At 44.7% G+C, this 21773-nt stretch overlaps 1 protein-coding gene across 1 annotated transcript in view; it reads left to right on the top strand.

Annotated features, from left to right (window-relative positions):
• AK1 (adenylate kinase 1) overlaps nt 1-12343 on the top strand; it is a 176109-nt gene extending 163766 nt beyond the window's left edge. The window contains exons 12-14 of the mRNA XM_082263946.1: nt 1652-1768; nt 5460-5651; nt 11958-12343. Coding sequence (XP_082120072.1) covers nt 1652-1768; nt 5460-5651; nt 11958-12026 — 378 coding nt within the window. The 3' untranslated portion in view covers nt 12027-12343. The remainder of the gene's footprint in view (nt 1-1651; nt 1769-5459; nt 5652-11957) is intronic.
• The last annotated feature ends 9430 nt before the right edge of the window (nt 12344-21773 follow it).

Here is a 21773-nt window from a genome sequence, read left to right as displayed (position 1 = left end):
AGAGTTCAGAACTGTGCTATGTACAGATTGCAAGGTTCAGGAGTGCATTACATGCAGAGTTTAGGACTACTGGAGTGCATTTCATGCAGAGTTCAGAACTACGCTATGTACAGAGTGCAAGGTTCAGGAGTGCGCTACATAGTGTAGAGTTCAGGAGGCTGTTACGTACAGAGTGCAGAGTTCAGAAGTGCGCTATGTACAGAGTGCAGAGTTCAGGAGGGCGTTGCATACAGAGTGCAGGGTCCAGGAGTGCGTTCTGTACAGAGTGCAGCGTTCAGGGGTGTACTGTGTACGGAGTGCAGGGTTTAGGGGGTGCACTGAGTTTGTAACCTCAACCCCCACCCCCCCATAAAAGCATTTTTTTCACCTACCTGCCCCATCTCTAGTACCTCCCTTTGTAGGCAGCTCTACTACCTAAAGGGAGATAGTTCTCTCTCTTAGATTCTGCAGTGCAGCATACAAATCATCCTTTATGGCACCTGGAAGTGAAAGGTGAATTGAAGCAAATACCTTCCTTGTTCTTATTCCTAGTCTGCAGGCAAGCTGAATGTAAACAATGCAATTATTTCATTGGCCTGGGCACATGGTAGGAGATATCTGCAAAGTTACTTGATAACCCTTGACGCCAGGGGCGTAACTACAGAGGTTTCAGGGGTTGCAATTGCAACCAGGCCCCATGCTCCAGGGGGCCTGTGAGGCTCCCCTATACACTTGGATAGGCGGGGCGGCGGGGGCAGCATGTAGAGAAATCACTGTCCTCCTTTTTCCCCCTGTAGCTGCAGGAGGAAAATGGAGGAGATTGGTTCCTCTGTATGCTGCCCCCGCCGCTCCTCCTATCCAGGTCACTTGTGTTCTGCTGTCTCTGGGCCCCTGTGTGCTCCCCTGGTCCCCCCACTGTGCTACCACCCTTCTCCTATTGGCTGCTGCAGGGGATGTGTCACAATAGAGAGCCAGGAAGGGGTCGGTAAATATGTAATTTACCAGCTCCTTCCTTTTCTAAATGAACAGAGTCATAGTCAGCGACATTGTAAAAAAATAACATAAAATGATAAAAAATAATACAATTAAAATACCAAAAAATAAAAACTACTGACACCAGTGGGTGAACTTCCAGGATTACAAAGGTCACACTTGCGACCGGGCCCTGGCATTCCACCACCGTGGGAGGGGCCAAGATGGCAGGAAGGGGGCCCACTGCAGAACTTGTGAAAGAGTCCCGCTGCGGGACTGTAATAAAGGGTCCCGCAACGAGAGTAAAGGGCCCCAGGATCAGTGGGAAGAGCCCCAGGCTTGAAGGGAAGGGCCCCGGCCAGGTGTCCTGGGGGCCCTTCATGGTTTCTTGCACCAGGGCCCTGAAGGTTCTCGTTACACCTCTGCTTGACACACAAAATATATTAAATGAAGTAATGTTTTATATGTTTAGTTATCCTATAAATTGGCAGATTCTTGTATTTCATTTTAATGATTGCGCACTGTGACTCTTGGTAAATAAGAATTAGACTTATTGCATGCGATAAAGGACATTTTGCTTATGTGGGATCTGATTGATATATGAAGGCTTAGTCTGTATTTTGAACACCATTCTGCGGAAACGCAATGCACGTACTGCAAACATCTCATCATGTAGTGAAGTGCCTTCTTCCTTCCCCAGGACACCGTTCTGGATATGTTGAAAGACGCCATGATTGCCAAAGCTGACACCTCTAAAGGATACCTTATTGATGGCTACCCTCGCGAGGTCAAACAGGGAGAAGAGTTCGAGAAGAAGGTGAGGAACTAAACCAGTCCTGGATTATAAACTTCATACCCACATAAGTCTCAAACATTTCATAGATGCAAAACAAATTTGCGATGTATGGCACCTTGCTCCTGCGCTCAGAAACAGAGCCCCCCCCCCGACCACTCCTACCACAGAGTCACTTTTACTTTGTATTAAAAAAGCCTTATTGAGGATAATGCGCCAGGCCGGTGCGCCCTTTATTTAGTTTTCTGTTTGCATTTCATAAAGACTTGGTCACTAAAGCCGGCCATAGATGGAGCGATTTTCTTTCCTGCAACCATGGTTTGCAGGAAAGAAAATGGCTTGATTCCCTCATCAGCACTGCCTGAGCCATTTTGTTCTCCCAGCGGGGGGAAGCGGCTATAATAGTCTCTAGCAATAATGGCTCGTAAAATCTGACAGGCTGGTTGTACCCCAGCTGTTTGATCCATTAAACTTGGGATACATCCAAAAAAGGGAAGGGATCCGTGCTAGAATATATATATATATATATATATATATATATATATATATATAGTGCTTTAAGTGGCCCAAAAGAGGTCCTGGTACTCTATTATAGCCTATAAATTTTGTCCCCCCCCCCCCACCCCACATCGGGATCCCCACAGAGCACCCCCCTGGCCTGGGCTGGGACTCCGGAGCAGGGGGACTCACTGGTGGTGACTGGTCTGGCTCTGGAGTGGGAAATATTCTTGGGGGGGGGGGGGGGGCAATTGAGGGCACAGATGTCCAAAATGAGCGTACTGGTACGCTTAGGCGCACGGAGAGGTGGCGGTATGCTCAAAAGCCATATTTGGAAGTGCCAGTGCATACCGGCCCACTTAAAGCACTGTGTGTGTGTATATATATATTATATATATATATATATATATATATATATATATATATATATATACTGGCTGCAGCCTACCTCCTATATAATCTAGAAGGATATATAGTCGAAATGGAAATAGGGGGGAGGTAAATGGCGCTGCCCAATGTACCGGACAAATTACCTAGAAAAGACTTGGTGAAGGGTGTGTATCTGTAACATATCAATTCAATCGATACATGATAGTAAAAAACTAAAATTATAAATAAAGTGACCAAGTGCATAAGAACAAAAGGTGTCCATAAATATAATGGATAATACAAGTGAAAAGCGATATATAAAGTGCCTTAGTGTAAAGTGACTAGGTAGATAATCCAAATTAATCCAGAAAAAAGTGCATAAAAGGTGATTCAGTGCTAAGAAATATATAAATAGATATATCTAGATAAAATAAAAAAATCAATTCAGTGCAGAATCCAGAAAAATCAATTACTTGTAAAAGTTACTTGGTATTAATGTGGCAAAAAAAACAAAAATTATATATATATATATATATAATATATATATATATATATATATACAGTATATACATAGAGGTGTATGAATAAAAATCAATTCAGTGCTAAGTCCAAGAAATCAAATCACATATCAAGGCATCTGCGCAAACATGGTTCGAATCTTGGGCCAGTCTTTGCTGAACCAGCTACGTTTTGAACCGTCTGTGACTGGCTTAAAGGGCAAATCCACTTTTGTGGGGGGGGAACAAAGAAAAAAATAATATAGCGTATACAATAGTGACCATAGTCATGTAATTGAATGAAAAATGACCTTTCCTATTCAATCTGCCGCAGCTGTCATTTTCTGAAAATGCAATATGGCTACCTGGAGTTGTTCTGTACACAGAATGTATACTGACCACACCCCCAGAAACATAATTTCCTGCTTGTGTGATTGGCTCACTGATTTTCCCAGAAGTCTGCATTAAAATACAAGTCAGATTTCTGGCATCCCCTGCAACAAAAGTGTCATTTTTGGGGAGATACCCCCAATAGGAACACGTCTAAAGGGATCCAGGCCCTGCCACTTTCCTGATTAGAGCTTTGCAGGTGCACAGCTGATTGATAATTATGAAACCACTCTTATTAGACTCACTCAGCACATAGACAAAGATAAACACACAGAGATTTCTTCAGAATAACTGAAGGTAGGAATCTGAAACAAAGTTTATTATAATCCTTGCAATGTTCATAGATCACCCAGAGGGGAATGTTTTTTTTTTCTCAACAAAAGTGGAGTTATGCTTTAAGGCAGCCCAAAGATGGATCCTTTTTTTCATTTAACCAGTTAAATTATCTTATTTCTCCATGCACACACTGTATGTAGAAGGGGAAATCCGCCCTGCTGAGCTATTCTATTCTGACAGCAAGGAGACTTCCCCGCCATCAGAATACACTGATCAGCATTGACGGCTGTAGCCTGCAGTGCTGATCGAGCTGGGAGAATCAACAGGGCGGTTGTACACAAGTAAATCTGTAGATCGACTTCTGTACCACTTCCCTGCCCATACATGGATCGAAATTTGGCTGGTCTGGTTCCGTTTTTTTTATCTTTAGTGTTACATGAGCTGTAGAGTGTCTTGCAACTACTCTAAGAGCCTCTACATACCCTGCCTTCCCCAGAGATGTTATTATAAACCATGCCATTCTAACATCTCACCTCTGGGGATTTGACATTAATTCACGCAATCCGTTATGTCAGCAGGGGTCGGTATATGTAATCAAAACAGTGTTTATACAAACTTTGACATCTCCCATCCTGTTGTTGGACAATCAAAATCTGGCTTGACACATCACATTCCATCATGATTGCAGTAAGGTGATAAGGAGTAAATGTTCCTCACTCTCAAAAGAACTGAAGAAGTTGCTTGGATCAATCTGGATGTAGCTACTACCAGGCATCATTATAGATTATTTGTATACCAGCTATAGCCTGTCTGTGGTGTAGCACCACAAACTATAATAACTACAATAACCTGTCCATTGCTTATAACTATAGATTATTATACAACATAACCATGGGCGTCCGCAGTACTTTTTTCAGGGGGGGGCATCATTTTAAGGTCACCCCTTTTTGCCAACATAGATCCCCCTTTAGAGAATTTTTCCTATGGTATTGATCACAAAACATTGATTCTTTCACTAGCGTTAGCGTTGAGAGAATGCATTGAATGTTTCTTTTGGTGCCTCCCTATAGATTGTTCATTGTTTATCACTATGGATTACTATAATCACCATCTCCACCCGTCCATTGTGAATCACTATAGATTATTATTATTATTTTTTTTATATCAGCCATATCTAATCCATGTTATAATAATCTCAGCTGTAACCTGTAAATTGCATATCACTTTAGACTAATATAATTAATACCATAACCTGCCGATTGCGAATCACTTTAGAATAATAAAATCACTACCATACCCTATATAATTTAGCTCTTTTATCTTTTTATACTATATATATATATATATATATATATATATATATATATATATATATATATATATATATATATATACAGATGTAGATAGATAGATGGATAGATAGATAAAAAATCTTTTATACTATTATCTTTTTAGTCTCAGCCATCCCCTGTTCACTGTGTATTGTTATAGATTATTTCTATATTTTTATACCAGCCATAGCTCATCCATTGTGTATCACCAGAGATTATAATCTCAGCAATAACCTGTCAATGGTGTAACACTTTGGGTTATTATAATTCAATACCATCACCTACCTGCCCATTGTATATCATTATAGATTATTGTAATCCCGGTCATAATCTATCCATTGTCTATCACTCCAGATTGCTGCACCTTCACTGCTTCTGTACATCGATGCCGGTGCAGACACGATGGTGAAACGGTTATTGAAGCGCGGAGAGACCAGCGGCCGGGTAGATGACAACGAAGAGACCATCAAGAAGAGACTGGACACATATTACAAAGCCACAGAGCCAGTCATTGCTCTGTATGAAGGAAGAGGCATTGTACGAAAGGTATGGGGCGAAGAGCAGTCATGGTTGTGGCAGATGGAGACATTAATATGTGGAAGGGCCCCATTTATTTTCACTTTTTTGTCGGACAATTCCATGTCTGTGGGAATGTTTGACCATTCTTCCAGAAGCGCATTCGTGAGGTCAGGCACTGATGTTGGACAAAAAGGCCCGGCTCACAGTCTCTGCTCTAATTCATCCCAAAGTTGTTCTATCAGTTTAAGGTCAGGACTCTGTGCAGGCCAGTCAAGTTCCTCCACCCCGAACTGGCTCATTCATGTCTTTATGGACCTTGTTTTGTGCACTGGTGTGCAGACTGGTTGGAACAGGAAGGGACCATCCCTAAACTGTTCCCACAAAGTTGGGAGCATGAAATTGTCTTGGTATTCTTACTCGTTCCCTTCACTGGAACTAAGGGGCCAAGCCCAACCCCTGAAAACCAACCCCACACCATAATCCCCCCTCCACCAAATGATTTGGACCAGTGCACAAAGCAAGGTCCATAAAGACATAGATGAGCGAGTTTGGGGTGGAGGAACTTGATTGGCCTGCACAGAGTCCTGACCTCAACCCGATAGAACACCTTTGGGATAAAAGAGCGGAGACTGCGAGTCAGGCCTTCTCGTCCATCAGTGCCTGACCTCGCAAATGTGCGTCTGGAAGAATGGTCAAACTTTTCCATAGACACACTCCTAAACCTTGTGGACAGCCTTCCCAGTTGTAGCTGTTATAGTTGCAAAGGGTGGGCCAACCCAATATTGAACTGGTTTACAATGCAGAGGGGGGGGGGGGGGGGACAGTACAATTACAATACAGTTCAATACAGAAGGAATAGGAGGGCCCTGCTCATGAAGCTTGCAAAATGTGCTATTGGATGGGTAGGATACCCAGAACAAGGAAAAAAAAATGAAATCCTAAATGCCTTTTGCTTTACACACTCCACACCTTATGGGTAAATCCGACCCCAGATTGGGCTGCTTATACGTTCCCCACCCAAAACTAGAAATTATCTTTTTGGCTTGATATACACTTTAATTATTGACTGCAGTCAATTCTATTACACAACCTAGATGGCATAAGCCTGCATTCACACCTGATTAGAGAGCATTCCTAATGATTTCTAAGTTTTTTGAAGTCTATGGGTGCAAAAATGCCTTAATATGCTAAAAAAAAAAAAAAAAAAAAATGTACTTTTTATAGAGTGGACTGGGCATACAAGTGTGAACAAGGACAGTTCGTATGAGATTTTGCTTGTTGAGCGTAGTCAGGAAACAAGCTAAGCTTGCATTCACACCTGTTTAAGCTTCAGGAGTTTGTTTCCTGGGGTTGGCAATGAAAGGACAGCGGTTCTCTAGGAGAAGAGTTCTTCAAGAGTAAAAACGTGTGCATAAAAGAGTATCACACAGACACTCCCTCTGATGTCTATGGGACCAAAAATGCTCGAAAAACGCAAATAAGCGTAGGGCGACTGAGTGTATAAGTGTGAACAAGGACTATTACAGTGCCATTGAAAAAGTCTTCATACTCCTTGAGATTTTCCACATTTTGTCATGTTACAACCAAAAAAGTAAGTGTATTTATTGGGATTTTATGTGATAGACCAACACAAAGTGGCACATAATTGTGAAGCGGAAAATAAATGGTTTTCAAAATGATTTACAAATAAATATCTGAAAAAAGTGTGGTGTGCATTTGTATTCAGCCCCCTTTACTCCAATACCCCTAACTAAAATCTAGTGGAACCAATTGCCTTCAGAAGTCACCTAATTCATAAATAGAGTCCACCTGTCCAGCCTATAAATACAGCTGTTCTGTGAAGCCCTCAGGGGTTTGTTAGAGAACCTTAATGAACAAACAGCATCATGAAGGCCAAGGAACACACCAGACAGGTCAGGGATAAAGTTGTGGAGTAGTTTAACCACTTTACCACCAGAGGATTTTGCTGTCTTACGTCCAGGCCACTTTTTGCGATTCAGCACTGTGCGACTTTAACTGACAATTGCGCGGTCATGCAACGCTGTACCCAAACAAAATTTAGGTCCTTTTTTTTCCACAAACAGAGCTTTTATTTGGTGGTATTTGATCACCTGTGCGATTTTTACATTTTTTGCGCTATAAACAAAAAAAAGAGCGAAAATTTTGAAAAAATAACAATATTTTTCACATTTTCTTACATGAAATTCCCCCCCCCCCCCCCCAAAAAATGTAAAAAAATCAAATTTTTTTATCATTTTTGGCCAATTTGTTTTCGGCTACATATTTTTGGTAAAAAAAATTGCAATAAGCGTATTTTGATTGGTTTGCACAAAAGTTATTGCGTTTACTAACTACGGGAAAGATTTCTGTCATTTTTGGTGTTTTTTTTTTTAACGAGTAATGGCGGCGATCTGCGATTTTTTTTTGCGGGACTGCGACATTGCGGCGGACAGATCGGACCCTTGACTGACATTTTTGACACTTTTGGGGGTACCAGTGACATTTCTACAGTAATCAGTGCTATAAATATGCACTGTTACTGTAAAAATACACTGGCAGGGAAGGGGTTAATTTTATTGGAGGGCGGGGTTAATGTATGCCGGTGCTTACTAACGTGTGTGTGGGGAGGTGACTGAGTGACACAGGGACAGATCGCATGTTCAGCTATGCTGAACCCTGCAATCTGACCCTGCCTGTCACTTAGGAGATCCGCCCGCTTTGTTTACACAAGTGGGCGGATCTCCAAACTCGATTCCCCGACGATCGGGGAAGAGCAGCGGTGATCACCGCCGCTCCTCCCCTGGCCCGACTCCCGCTGTGACTGAAAACAGCGGGAGCGCGCCTCCGGCGGCGCGCGCACGCCGCCCACAAGGGGAGGAGTCCAGTGACGTAGGTCTACGTCGCTGGACGATAACGAGCCACATTGCCGCAGTAGCAGCAATGTGAGCGGGGGTAAAGCGGTTAAAGCAGGGTTAGGTTAACCACTTAAGGACCAAGCCTATTTCTGACATGTTGTTTACAAGTTAACTCAGTATTTTTAGCTAGAAAATTACTTAGATCCCCCAAACATTATATATTTTCTTTAGCAAAGACTCTGTAGAATAAAATGGCGGTCTTTGCAATATTTTTTGTCACGCGGTATTTGCACAGCAGTCTTTCAAACTCAATTTTTTTGTAAAAAATACATTTCACTGCATTTCAAAAAAACTAAACAGTAAAGTTAGTCCAATTATTTTCTATATTGTGAAAGATGATGTCACGTCGAGTAAATAGAAACCCAAAATGTTACGGTTTAAAATTGCGCACACTCGTGGAATGGTGACAAACTACAGTACTTAAAAATCTCCATATGCAACGCTTTAAAAATTTAAAACGGTTACCAGTTACAGAGTAGGTCCTTGAATACTGACAGTTTTTTAAATTCGGTGCTGTTAGCCGCCGAGAAAACCGGAAGTGATATGATGATGCCGCTTCCGGTTTACTACACTGGAGACCCGATCAAAGCCGAAGCTGCCTTTGTTCGGGACTCCAACCAGCTGGTCGACGTGCCAGCTGGTTGCTCGTTTCTCCTGGTGGGACGGGAGACCGGGGCTGGGGGGAGATGTCCCCTCCCACTCGCTGGGATAATAGGCGAGTGGCTCCCAAGCCGCATTGGCTGTTATCTTCTGAAAGCCGACCGCTGGCTCTAAAGAACTGTACCGGGTTGATGCCTGCAGCTGCAGACATCATACCGGTACAACCACAACAGGTACGTTGATTCGCGAGAAGTGGTTAAAAAAATATCCCAAGCTTTGAGCATCTCACAGGGCACTGTTCAATCCATCATCCGAAAATGACAAGAGTATGCCACCTTCCAAGACATGGCTGTCTTCGCAAACCTTCCAAGACATGGCTGTCTTCTTAAACTGACAGGCGGGGCAAGTAGAACAATAAATCAGACAAGGAGCCAAGAGACCCATGGTAACTCTGGAGAGATGCACAGCTCAGGTGGGAAAATCTGTCCACAGGACAACTATTAGTCATGCACTCCAGAAATCTGGCCTTTATAGAAGAGTGGCAAGAAAAAAGCCATTGGTGAAAGGGAGCCATAAGAAGTCCTGTTTGCAGTTTGCGAGAAGCCATGTGGGGGACACAGCAAACATGTGGAAGAAGGTGCTCTGGTCAGATGAGACCATAATTGACGTTTTTGGCCTAAAAGCAAAACGTTATGTGTGGTGGAAAACTAAGCCCCCGTTCACACTAAGGCGACCTGTGAGGCGACCTGGTCGCCTCACAAGTCGCCTCCCATAGGGAAGCCGCGGACCCGTTCTAATAGGAGCGACACAAGTCGCTCCGACTTAGAAAAAGGGTCCGGAGCTTCTTTGGGGCGACCAGGAGGCGACCGCCATAGACTTCAATGTTATGAAGTCCGTGGCGGCCGCTCCGAGGTCGCGGCGCGCTGCTCGCACCGCGACCTCGGAGGTTGCGGTGCGAAGTAGCGTCGCCCCTATGTGAACGGGGCCTAACACTGCACATCACCCTGTGAAACCTTGTGGTGGCAGCATCATGGTGTGGGGATGCTTTTCTTCAGCAGGGACAGGGAGCTGGTCAGAGTTGATGCGAAGATGGATGGAGCCAAATACAGGGCAATCTTAGAAGGAACCCTGTTAGAGTCTGCAAAAGACTTGAGACTGAGGTAGAGGTTCACCTTCCAGCAGGACGACCGACCCTAAAGATACAGCCAGAGCTACAATGGAATAGTTTGGAGCGAAGCATATTCATGTGTTAGAATGGCCCAGTCAAAGTCCAGACCTAAATCCTATTGGGAATCTGTGGCAAGGCTTGAAAATTGCTGTTCACGGACGCTCTCCATCCAATCTGACAAAGCTTGAGGCTATTTTGCAAAGAAGAATGGGCAAAAAATTCACTCTCTAGATGTGCAAAGCTGGTAGAGACCAAAAGACTTGCAGCTGTAGATGCAGGGAAAGGTGGTTCTACAAAGTATTGACTCTGAACACAAATGCACACCACACTTTTCACATATTTATTTGTAAAAAGTTTTGAAAACCATTTATCATTTTCCTTCCACTTCACAATTACCGTATATACTCGAGCATAAGCCGAGATTTTCAGCAAGTTTTTTTCATGCTGAAAATGCCCCCCTCGGCTTATACTCGAGTCACTGTCTTTTTAAAAATGGCGCCGCCCGGCGCCGACGTGTCACCGTGCATGTGCCGCATGCCCGGGAATAGCCGAACATGTACGGGCTTTCCCGAGCATCGGCGGCGCATACGCGGTGACGTATTGGTGCCAGGCGGCACGATTTTTAAATCGAAGACGCCTCACCGAAAGGTAAGTGAGACTCCCCGCAGCTCCTGCATTTCCTCATGCAGTGCTGCGGGCATGGTACAGGACATTCTCCTGTACCATGCCCGCAGCACTGCATCTCCTGTGCCATGCCTGTACCTACTGTGCCATGCCTGTACCTACTGTGCCATGCCTGTACCTACTGTGCCATGCCTATACCTACTGTGCCATGCCTGTACATACTGTGCCATGCCTATACCATCACCTGTGCTATGCCTATACCATCTCCTGTATCATGACCTGTGCCATGCCTGTACCATGACCTGTACCATGACCTGTACCATGCCCTTACCATGACCTGTGCCATGCCTATACCATCACCTGTGCTATGCCTATACCATCTCCTGTACCATGACCTGTGCCATGCCTGTACCGTGCCCTGTACAATGATCTGTACCATGACCTGTTCCATGCCCTTACCATGACCTGTGTCATGCCTATACCATGCCCGCAGCCCCTGCTTTGTGTCTCATAGTAGTCCAGTTTCATCCAGTAGCTGCTGCATTTCCCACCCTAGGCTTATACTCGAGTCAATACGTTTTCCCACTTTTTTGTGGTAAAATTAGGGGCCTCGGGTTATATTCGGGTTGACTTATACGGTATGTGCCACTTTGTGTTGGTCTATCACATAAAATCCCAATAAAATACATTTACGTTTTTGGTTGTAATATGACAAAATCTGGAAATTTTCAAGGGGTAGGAATACTTTTTCAAGTCACCATAGAAAGAATGGTATTCTGCATAGTCAGGTGTAGGGAAACAAGCAAACAAAACCACTCAAGTGGGAATGGAGGCTTAAGGAATAGATGTATACAGTATGCTATATGCTTTAATAATATGTTTGACATTATATAGAATAACTGATTGAAATCTGTGTTCGGAACTAAGACTAGAAAGGGATGGTGCCGGCTGGAAAGGTTCAGGAAATGGCTTTGAAAATCACACAAAGCGTTCCAGTCTATTCATACATGTTTATCTCCTCCACAGATCCACGCAGAGGGAACAGTAGATGAGGTCTTCAAACAAGTCAGCGCAGCCGTTGACGCCTTGAAATAAACAGCGCGGAAAAAAAACGGAACAAAAAAATGCCTTATTTTTCTGTGTAAACAACATGCTCCAGCCTTATCCTTCAACCCACCCCCTCCCGAAAAAAATAATACAGCACATATTTCAAATATTTGGACAACAAACTCAGCCCGAGTGTCATTCTGTCTGCCTGCGATCACACCATCCCGTCTAGAGACTTAAAGGAATTTGCCCTTCTTCCCGTAGGAAGGTGCGTTCTTCGACCCTGATCCCTTCTGTCTCTCCTCAGAATGTTGATATCCTCACTCTCTTCCTGTTTTCTTGAACAGTAAACCATTTTAAGGAAACACGCGAGGGCTCTTGCCTTGCCTGCTGTTTTTTTATTGTCTTCCCTGGTTTTTCCACTCTGTCCGGCTGGAGACGTCAGTTCGCAGTGCAGGAAATGATCATTTGAAATATGCATCACCTCAGGGGCCAAGCGTGGCTGTTTATCTGCTCGCGTGGTCAAGGTGACAGGACTAGAAGATTACGGCTAAAGGGTTAAGCTGCACTTGGCGTTCGGCCTGTTTCCTTCTGGAAGCCTGCAATCTCCTTGCAGAAAGCTGGAAGGTCACCTCTGACCTTGATTTGAAGGGACAGGCCGCGGTGGGTGGCGGTGAAAAGGAAGAGCGGTAGACCGGATGCGCCTTTGTCTTCTGGGAGGTGTCCAATACTTTATGAATTTATCGCATATTTTTGTAGCAGAAAGTGATCCAAAGCTCCTTTAGCATCATCTGAAAGGAATGTTGGAAAAATGTCGGGAAATGTCCCCTAACCTCCCACATGTTGTCAAATATTGTTCATGTTTGCTGTATGGTTAATTCATTATTGGGTTATTGGTTAGGCGGCAGGTCAAGGATTAGACCCATAACTTAATCATTTTGAACTTAGAAATTATTTTATATTCTTGGATCAAAGGATGTTGGTGGGAGTGTGCCGACAGGGCCACACACAGCTTAAATTTCACCTGTGGGAACCAGCCTAAATTTACTCTATGTATGGCCAGCTTAAGGTCATAGCACTTCAACCCTGCTCCATTCAATATGAAAAGGGGTGTCAAAATAGGGGTTTATACTCTACAAAAACAAACAGATACGACCACATACCTCCAAAAGTTTTAATTAAATCCATGAGGCTGGGTTCACACTATTGCCAATTGGATGCAGGTTTCCAATTCGCATGTCCGGAGATTGTGACCGACTATGTATGGCCAGCTTAAGGTCATAGCACTTCAGCCCTGCTCCATTCAATATGAACAGGGGTGTCAAAATAGGGGTTTATACTCTACAAAACACAAACAAATACGACCACATACCTCCAAAAGTTTCAATTAAATCCATGAGGCTGGGTTCACACTATTGCCAATTGGATGCGGGTTTCCAATTCGCATGTCCGGAGATTGTGACCGACTATGTATGGCCAGCTTAAGGTCATAGCACTTCAACCTTGCTCCATTCAATATGAACAGGGGTGTCAAAATAGGGGTTTATGCTCTACAAAAAAAGAAATACAAACAAATACCTCCAAAAGTTCCAATTAAATCCATGAGGCTGGGTTCACACTATTGCCAATTGGATGCGGGTTTCCAATTCACATGTCAGGAGATTGTGACCGACTATGTATGGCCAGCTTAAGGTCATAGCACTTCAACCCTGCTCCATTCAATATGAACAGGGGTGTCAAAACAGGGATTTATGCTCTACAAAAACAAACAGATACGACCACATACCTCCAATGAGGCTGGGTTCACACTATTGCCAATTGGATGCGGGTTTCCAATTCGCATGTCAGGAGATTGTGACCGACTATGTATGGCCAGCTTAAGGTCACAGCACTTCAACCTTGCTCCATTCAATATGAACAGGGGTGTCAAAATAGGGGTTGATGCTCTACAAAAACAAACGGATACGACCACATACCTCCAAAAGTTTCAATTAAATCCATGAGGCTGGGTTCAAACTATTGCCAATTTGATGCGGGTTTCCAATTCGCATGTCAGGAGATTGTGACCGACTATGTATGGCCAGCTTAAGGTCATAGCACTTCAACCCTGTTCCATTCAATATGAACAGGGGTGTCAAAATAGGGGTTTATGCTCTACAAAAACAAACAGATACGACCACATACCTCCAAAATTTTCAATTAAATCCACGAGGCTGGGTTCACACAATTGCCAATTGGATGCGGGTTTCCAATTCGCATGTCAGGAGATTGTGACCGACTATGTATGGCCAGCTTAAAGGTCATAGCACTTCAACCCTGCTCCATTCAATATAAAAATAGGTGTCAAAACAGGGGTTTATGCTCTACAAAAACAAACAGATATGACCACATACCTCCAAAAGTTTAAATTAAATCCACGAGGCTGGGTTCACACTATTGCCAATTGGATGCGGGTTTCCAATTCGCATGTCAGGAGATTGTGACCGACTCTATGTATGGCCAGCTTAAGGTCATAGCACTTCAACCCTGCTCCATTCAATATGAACAGGGGTGTCAAAACAGGGATTTATGCTCTACAAAAACAAACAGATATGACCACATACCTCCAATGAGGCTGGGTTCACACTATTGCCAATTGGATGCGGGTTTCCAATTCGCATGTCAGGAGATTGTGACCGACTATGTATGGCCAGCTTAAGGTCATGGCACTTCAACCCTGTTCCATTCAATATGAACAGGGGTGTCAAAATAGGGGTTTATGCTCTACAAAAACAAACAGATACGACCACATACCTCCAAAATTTTCAATTAAATCCATGAGGCTGGGTTCACACAATTGCCAATTGGATGCGGGTTTCCAATTCGCATGTCAGGAGATTGTGACCGACTATGTATGGCCAGCTTAAAGGTCATAGCACTTCAACCCTGCTCCATTCAATATGAACAGGGGTGTCAAAAAATGGATTTTTGTAAAATCTTACCGTAAAATCCTTTTCTCTTAGCTCATCGACAGACGTAGTCCTCGGTGATACACCACCTTCGGGTTATGTTACCTCCGCAGGAGCAGGACTAGACAGGAAATTAAAAAGCTCTGGCCACACCCTAGGGGCAGTCCCAGAGGGTATATCCTCTCTCTCTCTGCCTCAGCAAATCAGTTATGTGAAAAAGCAGTGCTTAGAGAATTTAACCCAACCCAACTCCAAAACAGAGGGGCGGGGACTACGTCTGTCGATGAGCTAAGAGAAAAGGATTTTACGGTAAGATTTTACAAAAATCCATTTTTCTCTAGCGCTCATCGACAGACGTAGTCCTCGGTGATACACCACCTTCGGGACGTCCCAGAGCAGTATCACAAATGAGGGGTGGGAAAATGGAAATCAAATCCCAATCTAGAAGGCCCAACCGGTGCCAACTAGAAGTTTACAATGCTCATCCTTAATGATGAGACTCAACAAAAAAATTTTCAAACAGAAAAAAACCCTCGAGGTAGACCACCGGTCTCCTCAAATTGCGGCCTGCAAAACCTTGCGGCCAAATGAGGCATCCGCCGATGCCATCACATCAATTTTATAAAATTTTGTAAAGGTATGTACCGACGACCAGGTGGCCGCTTTACATACCTGGACCACTGACGCCTGATGGCGAAAGGCCCAGGAAGTACTGAGCGCTCGAGTGGAGTGCGCCCTAACAGGGAACGGAGGACTCTGACCCTTAATAGAATAAGCCTGTACCACCGTTTGTCTAATCCATTTGGCAATGGTCGCGGCAGATGCAGGCAAACCCTTTCTGGGGCCATCCGTGATCACAAAAAGTGAATCCGTCTCACGGAATGATTCCGTAGCTTTCAGGTATACCCTGATTGCCCGAACCACATCTAAGGAATGCAACGCATGTTCCCGATGATGCTTGGGCTGAGGACACAAGGAAGGTAGTACAATATCTTCATTCAGATGAAAATCTGAAACCACCTTGGGAAGAAAAGATGGCTTAGGATGAAGTACTACCTTATCCCTATGAATCACTAGGTATGGTGACTGGCATGATAATGCAGCCAGTTCTGACACCCTGCGAGCAGAAGTAATAGCCACCAAGAAGGCCACCTTCTGGGATAAAGTAAGCAAGGGAATCTCCCTGATGTTTTCAAAGGGAGGTTTCTGTAGAACCGACAAAACCAAATTAAGATCCCAGGGCGGTAAGGGCGCGCGGACTGGAGGAGCCAGGTGCCGCACCCCCTGGATGAAATTCCGCACCAAGGATTTGGTAGCTAAAGGCTTCTGAAAGAAGATTGCTAATGCTGAAACTTGACCCTTGATGGTGCTCAAGGCTAGCTTCTGCTCAACCCCTTGTTGCAAAAAGGCCAATATTCGAGTTACCGAATAGGTACGTGGAGGAAATCCTAAAGATTCGCACCACGCAATATAAGTCTTCCATGTGTGATAATAGACTTTGCTGGAAGTCGCTTTCCTTGCTTTAATAAGGGTAGGAATGACTGAAGCTGACAAACCTCTGTCCTTCAGTACTTGGGTCTCAATGGCCAGGCCATTAAACCCAGCGACTGTAAAGCATGATGGTAATTTGGTCCTTGAGACCACAGATACTCCCTGAGACGAAGTTCCCAAGGAACGTCTGCGACTAGCATGTCCAAGTCGGCCAGGCCGGCTAGAGGAGGCCAGCCTAGAATTTCTAGGACCACTGGCGCTGACTGGATCTGAACCAGGCGTCCCTAGAGGTATCTGGCCCCGACCATCCGAAAAAGTTTGGTCGTTTTCTGTTCCCACACATTTATCAGATACCTGATAGTTATCAGGAAAGGTGATCTTTTCTGGTTGAACCTCAGGGACCGAAGTCACCCGACTAGAGGCCACTTGGCCTATCTGGTCAACCAGATCCGATTCCTGTGAGGTATCGGGACTAATCTTAGGAAAAGGTAAAGGAAAAGATCTATTCAGGGAACGGTAATTACCGCTTCCTGTAGTACTTAAATGTTGGAAGGGAAGAATCGCACCGGTAGTAGTGGTTGATGCTCGATCTAATGTCCTGAATACCGGTGAAAACGTCCCCCCACCCTGAAACCGGGTGGGGGCGCACCTTCAGGCTGTGTACTCCTTTGCTTCGGGTTTGGCTGGGTTGGTCCTTTGCTTGTCCGACCAGCCCTTCTTGAACCCTCCTGGAGGAGTCTTGCCTTTCCCGCTAGTACCAGCCGGGCGCCCTTTATGGGCGGTAAAGAAAGGTCCTCGCTTGTTGCGAGGTCCCTTAGCTTTAGCAGCCTGTGGCAAAAAAGTGCTCTTGCCCCCAGTGGCATCCTTAATGATTTCATCTAGGTTGGCCCCAAATAGACGATTCCCCTGAAAGGGGAGATTTGTCAAGGTCTTCTTGGAACCTAGGTCAGCTGACCAGCATTTTAACCACAGCACACGTCTGAGGATCACCGCTGTCTTAGATGCATGCCCTAATAAGGGAGTAGTGTCCAAGGCTGCGTCACAGATAAACTGTAGCCCTTGTATAATCTGTTCCATCAAATCAGATGTCTCCTGGGGAATATCTTTTCCCCTAAGATCTTGGCGTACCATTTTCGCCCATTCCGTAAGTGTCTGGGAAACTAGACCAATAACAATTACTGGTCTAAATGCTGACCCTATCAGAGAGAAGATGGTGCGGGACTCTGCTTCCATCTTTCGATCCACCGGATCCTTAAAGGACGAAGTGTCCTCCACTGGAATAACCGTGGCTTTATTCAGCCTGGCAATAGGCGGATCCACGACTGGTGGTACCGTCCATTTCTTAATGATGGATTCCTCAAACGGATAGCGTCTAGCAATACGCTTGGAAATAGTAAAGGTATGTTTAGAATGCTCCCATTCTCCTTTAATCTGATTACCGAAACATTTAGGTACAGGAAAAGCCTTCATCGTCTTGATGGGCTTATTAGTACCAAAAGGAATCTCTGTTTCAGTTGCCTCTGCCGGTAAAGCCTCAAGTTTTAAGGTTTCCTGCACTGCCACAACTAGTGCGTCCACCAATGCTTCTTCCTGAATTATAGCAGGAGAAGAAGCGTCCTCCTCACTGTCTGAGGGGGCTTTACCTGGGATAACAGCCCTTGCAGAGGAACCTGCAACTGCCGTGATCACCTCTGAATCTGAGTCAGAGGTGTCAGATGGTATAGGGGTAGGCGGGGGTCGCTTCCTTGACCCCCGTCCCTGACAGGCCGCCTCCACCCGAGCCACCATAGACTCCAAAATTGCTGTAAATGACTCTATACTCTGTGCACCGGCGGGTCCCGTGGCCCCCTCAAGGGAAACAGGTGGGGGAATATGTGTGGCAGGGTCCATGATAACTCCAGTTACTTCCTGGATAATATAATTCAAAAATAAAACTTTTTTTTTTTTTTTTTTTGGACCCCCAGCGCCACAAAAGCCCCTTAGTGTTACCTGCTAGGGATCCCTATCGATCGAGAGAGAGAGAGAGATAGACCCCCAGGCTCACCACTTGATGCTCAGAGTTTAACTGCAACAGGTTACAGCGCTGTCTTAACAAACAGGAAGTCTTTTGGCTGGCTGCCCAGGAAGAAAGGAGGCGGCTCCGCCCCTCTGTACGCCTTCCGGCGCCTCCCCCAAGCTCCACGAGGTGTTTGGATCACCTCAAACATGGCCGCCCCCATGCTGGAGACACGAGGCTCCGCCAAAATGGCGGCTCGTGCGATCCAGCAAAAAAAATGGCGGCGGCCCGTACTGAATAGCGGTGTGCTGCAGGGCACACAACACTCTCACTGCATGGGGATATGGCGTGGTTGGCGGTACCGGCCCTGGCGGACCGCATGGCCGTTCGGGAGGCCTGCTAATAGCTGGAGATCTGATTAGGAAGGCAGTCTACATGTCCGTGGCTTCTGACTGGTAGGTAGCTTATTCTTAACCCATAAGATTCCCAGAATGCCACAGATTACATTTTTAAGACATGTATACAATTAGATTGTTAGCTCCCAAACCAAGCCTCCTGGCTTTTTTTTTGCACACATAAAATCACACTCAAAATAGGAGGATCTGTGTCATGTTGTAGGATAGAAAGGGACTCTATCTTACCATACAGAGAGGGGCCCGCGTTCACCACAACACCCGTCAGGGGGAAAGGGGGAACATACTACTCACCATACCGGAACCAGGCGGGCACCAACTCCTGACAGTACCCCTCTCCACCGGGGCGGGAGGGCTGTCGACCGATACGGACGCCGTGACTCATGGTCTTTGGCGTTTCGGCGAGACATTTAACTCGCGTGGACAGTCCTTTAATGGGACTTTGTCGCGGCCGACCCAGCGCGGAGCTATGGCCTGCACGCGCTCGTAGGCTGAACTGGGGTGACCACCGGATCTCAACATCCAGCCCGTCGCCCAGTTCAGCTTTCTTGCTTGAAGATCTCACAGGAACACTGGAGAAAAAAGCTGTCTAAAAAAAAATCCTTTAAGAAAAAATTCTTGCCAGGACCTAAGATCCCAGCAAGGTGTCTAGGTCCTTACTCCTAACTAGACAGAAAATAACTGATTTGCTGAGGCAGAGAGAGAGAGGATATACCCTCTGGGACTGCCCCTAGGGTGTGGCCAGAGCTTTTTAATTTCCTGTCTAGTCCTGCTCCTGCGGAGGTAACATAACCCGAAGGTGGTGTATCACCGAGGACTACGTCTGTCGATGAGCGCTAGAGAAATAGGGGTTTATGCTCTACAAAAACAAACAAATACGATCACGTACCTCCAAAGGTTTCAATTAAATCCATGAGGCTGGGTTCACACTATTGCCAATTGGATGCGGGTTTCCAATTCGCATGTCAGGAGATTGTGACCTGTTCTCTATGGAACCGCTTCGCATATCTCTGGAGCCAATTGCACAGGAGTCCTGTGCATCTTCTGGTCTTTTTCAGGTCCAAATTCAACCAAAAATTCAGAGCTGAAAAGGTGAACAGGAATGCGCCGGACCCCTGATGTGAGCTGTTCCGTGCGGCAGTGTGAACCCAGCCTCAAGCAATGAAAACAGTTGTTAATAGGTTGCCTTAATCCATTTAGTTGTCTCTGTGTTAAAAGAGGCTTAAAGGGTCAATTCACCTAAAACTTGTATTTCAGTTCTTGAGAGAAGCTGGAGAGTCAAACCACTTGACAATGTCATGCATGTCTTAGGCATTCTATTGGTGAGATCTCTGCACTTGAGTTCCTGGGTCTGTACACCTGCTGTGACCATTACAAGGGGTTATTTCCTATTATTGAGAATGTAACAGGAGGAGTAATGGTTGGTGAGAACACTCAAAACGCAGAGGTAGCAAGGAATAGAGTTAAGGTTATGGCACATCTCACCGAATAAGAAATATATGAAGCCTTGAGCGGACTCAACCCCCACCGGTACACAACTTTTGAATAGTCCTTACCTTTTGCATGGTCCAAAAATTGGCTTATACAACTCCCAAATGAGAAACGTAATACACCAGCATCCATCCAAATGGAAATATCCATACAAATTGTAACTATTCTGTATTTCTCAGATTTCGCACAAACGCCCAACTGTCAGGGGTGTTAAACTATTGTCATGCATGTCTTAGGCATTCTATTGGTGAGATCTCTGCACTTGAGTTCCTGGGTCTGTACACCTGATGTGACCATTACAAGGGGTTATTTGCTATTATTGAGAATGTAACAGGAGGAGCAATGGTTGGTGAGAACACTCAAAACGCAGAGATAGCAAGGAATAGGTTATGGCATATCTCACCGAATAAGACATATATGAAGCCTTGAGCGGACTCAACCCACACCAGTACACAACTTTTGGATAGTCCTACCTTTTGCATGGTCCGGAAATTGGCTTCTATAACCCCCAAATAAGAAACGTAATACGCCAGCATCCATCCAAATGGAAATATCCATACAAATTGTAACTATTCTGTATTTCTCAGATTTTTTTTTTACACGTTCATTTTTGGAATGCTTAGTCAGCCAAATAACTATGGGGCAGAAACGAACAACTATCAGGGGTGTTAAACTACACATTCTCTGTCGTGAATAGGTTTATAGGGTTAGTTCACCTTTTCACAAAGCATGGTAAGATCATTTAACACACAACACCTTCCCCCCACACCCCCAGTTTCTGCTGCACTTACCTCCTTTGATGATTATCTTCTGCTGCCCCTGCCAGCCGGTGTAGTGGTCCGGGCATTTGTGCCCAGAGTCTTTGTAGATTCATATTTTCTGCAATGGTGAGCCGGCATTGGTCAACACCAGTTGGTGACGCGAGTCCTCTTTGCTCCAGGATGGCATCCCAAAAGGAAAGAAGGGTGCAGTAGAGCGCAGCTTGAACCACTTCAGCTCCGGAAGGTTTTACCCCCTTAATGACCAGGCTATTTTTTGCAACTGCGCTGCTTTACTGACAATTGCGTGGTCGTTCGACGTTGTACCCAAATAAAACTGATGTCCTTTTTTTCCAAACAAATAGAGCTTTCTTTTGGCGGTATTTGATCACCTCTTCAGTTTTTATTTCTTGCGCTATAAACAAAAAAAGACAATTTTGAAAAAAATGCAATATTTTTTACTTTCGGCTATAAAACACATCCAAAAAAAAAAAAAAAAAAAAAAAATCGAATTTCTTTATTAGATTAGGCCAATTTGTATCCTGCTACATATTTTTGGTTAAAAAAAAATCCCAAAAAGCGTATATTGATTGGTTCGCGCAAAAGTTATAGCGTCTACAAATTATGGGATAGATTCATGGACTTTTTAAATTGATTTTATTAGTAATGGCGGAGATCAGCGATTTTTAGCGGAACTG

This window comes from Pelophylax lessonae (assembly GCF_965119305.1).
Source record: "Pelophylax lessonae genome assembly, chromosome: 7".
In the NCBI taxonomy this organism is placed as follows: Eukaryota; Metazoa; Chordata; class Amphibia; order Anura; family Ranidae; genus Pelophylax; species Pelophylax lessonae.
This window is presented reverse-complemented; position numbering and strand designations above follow the sequence as displayed.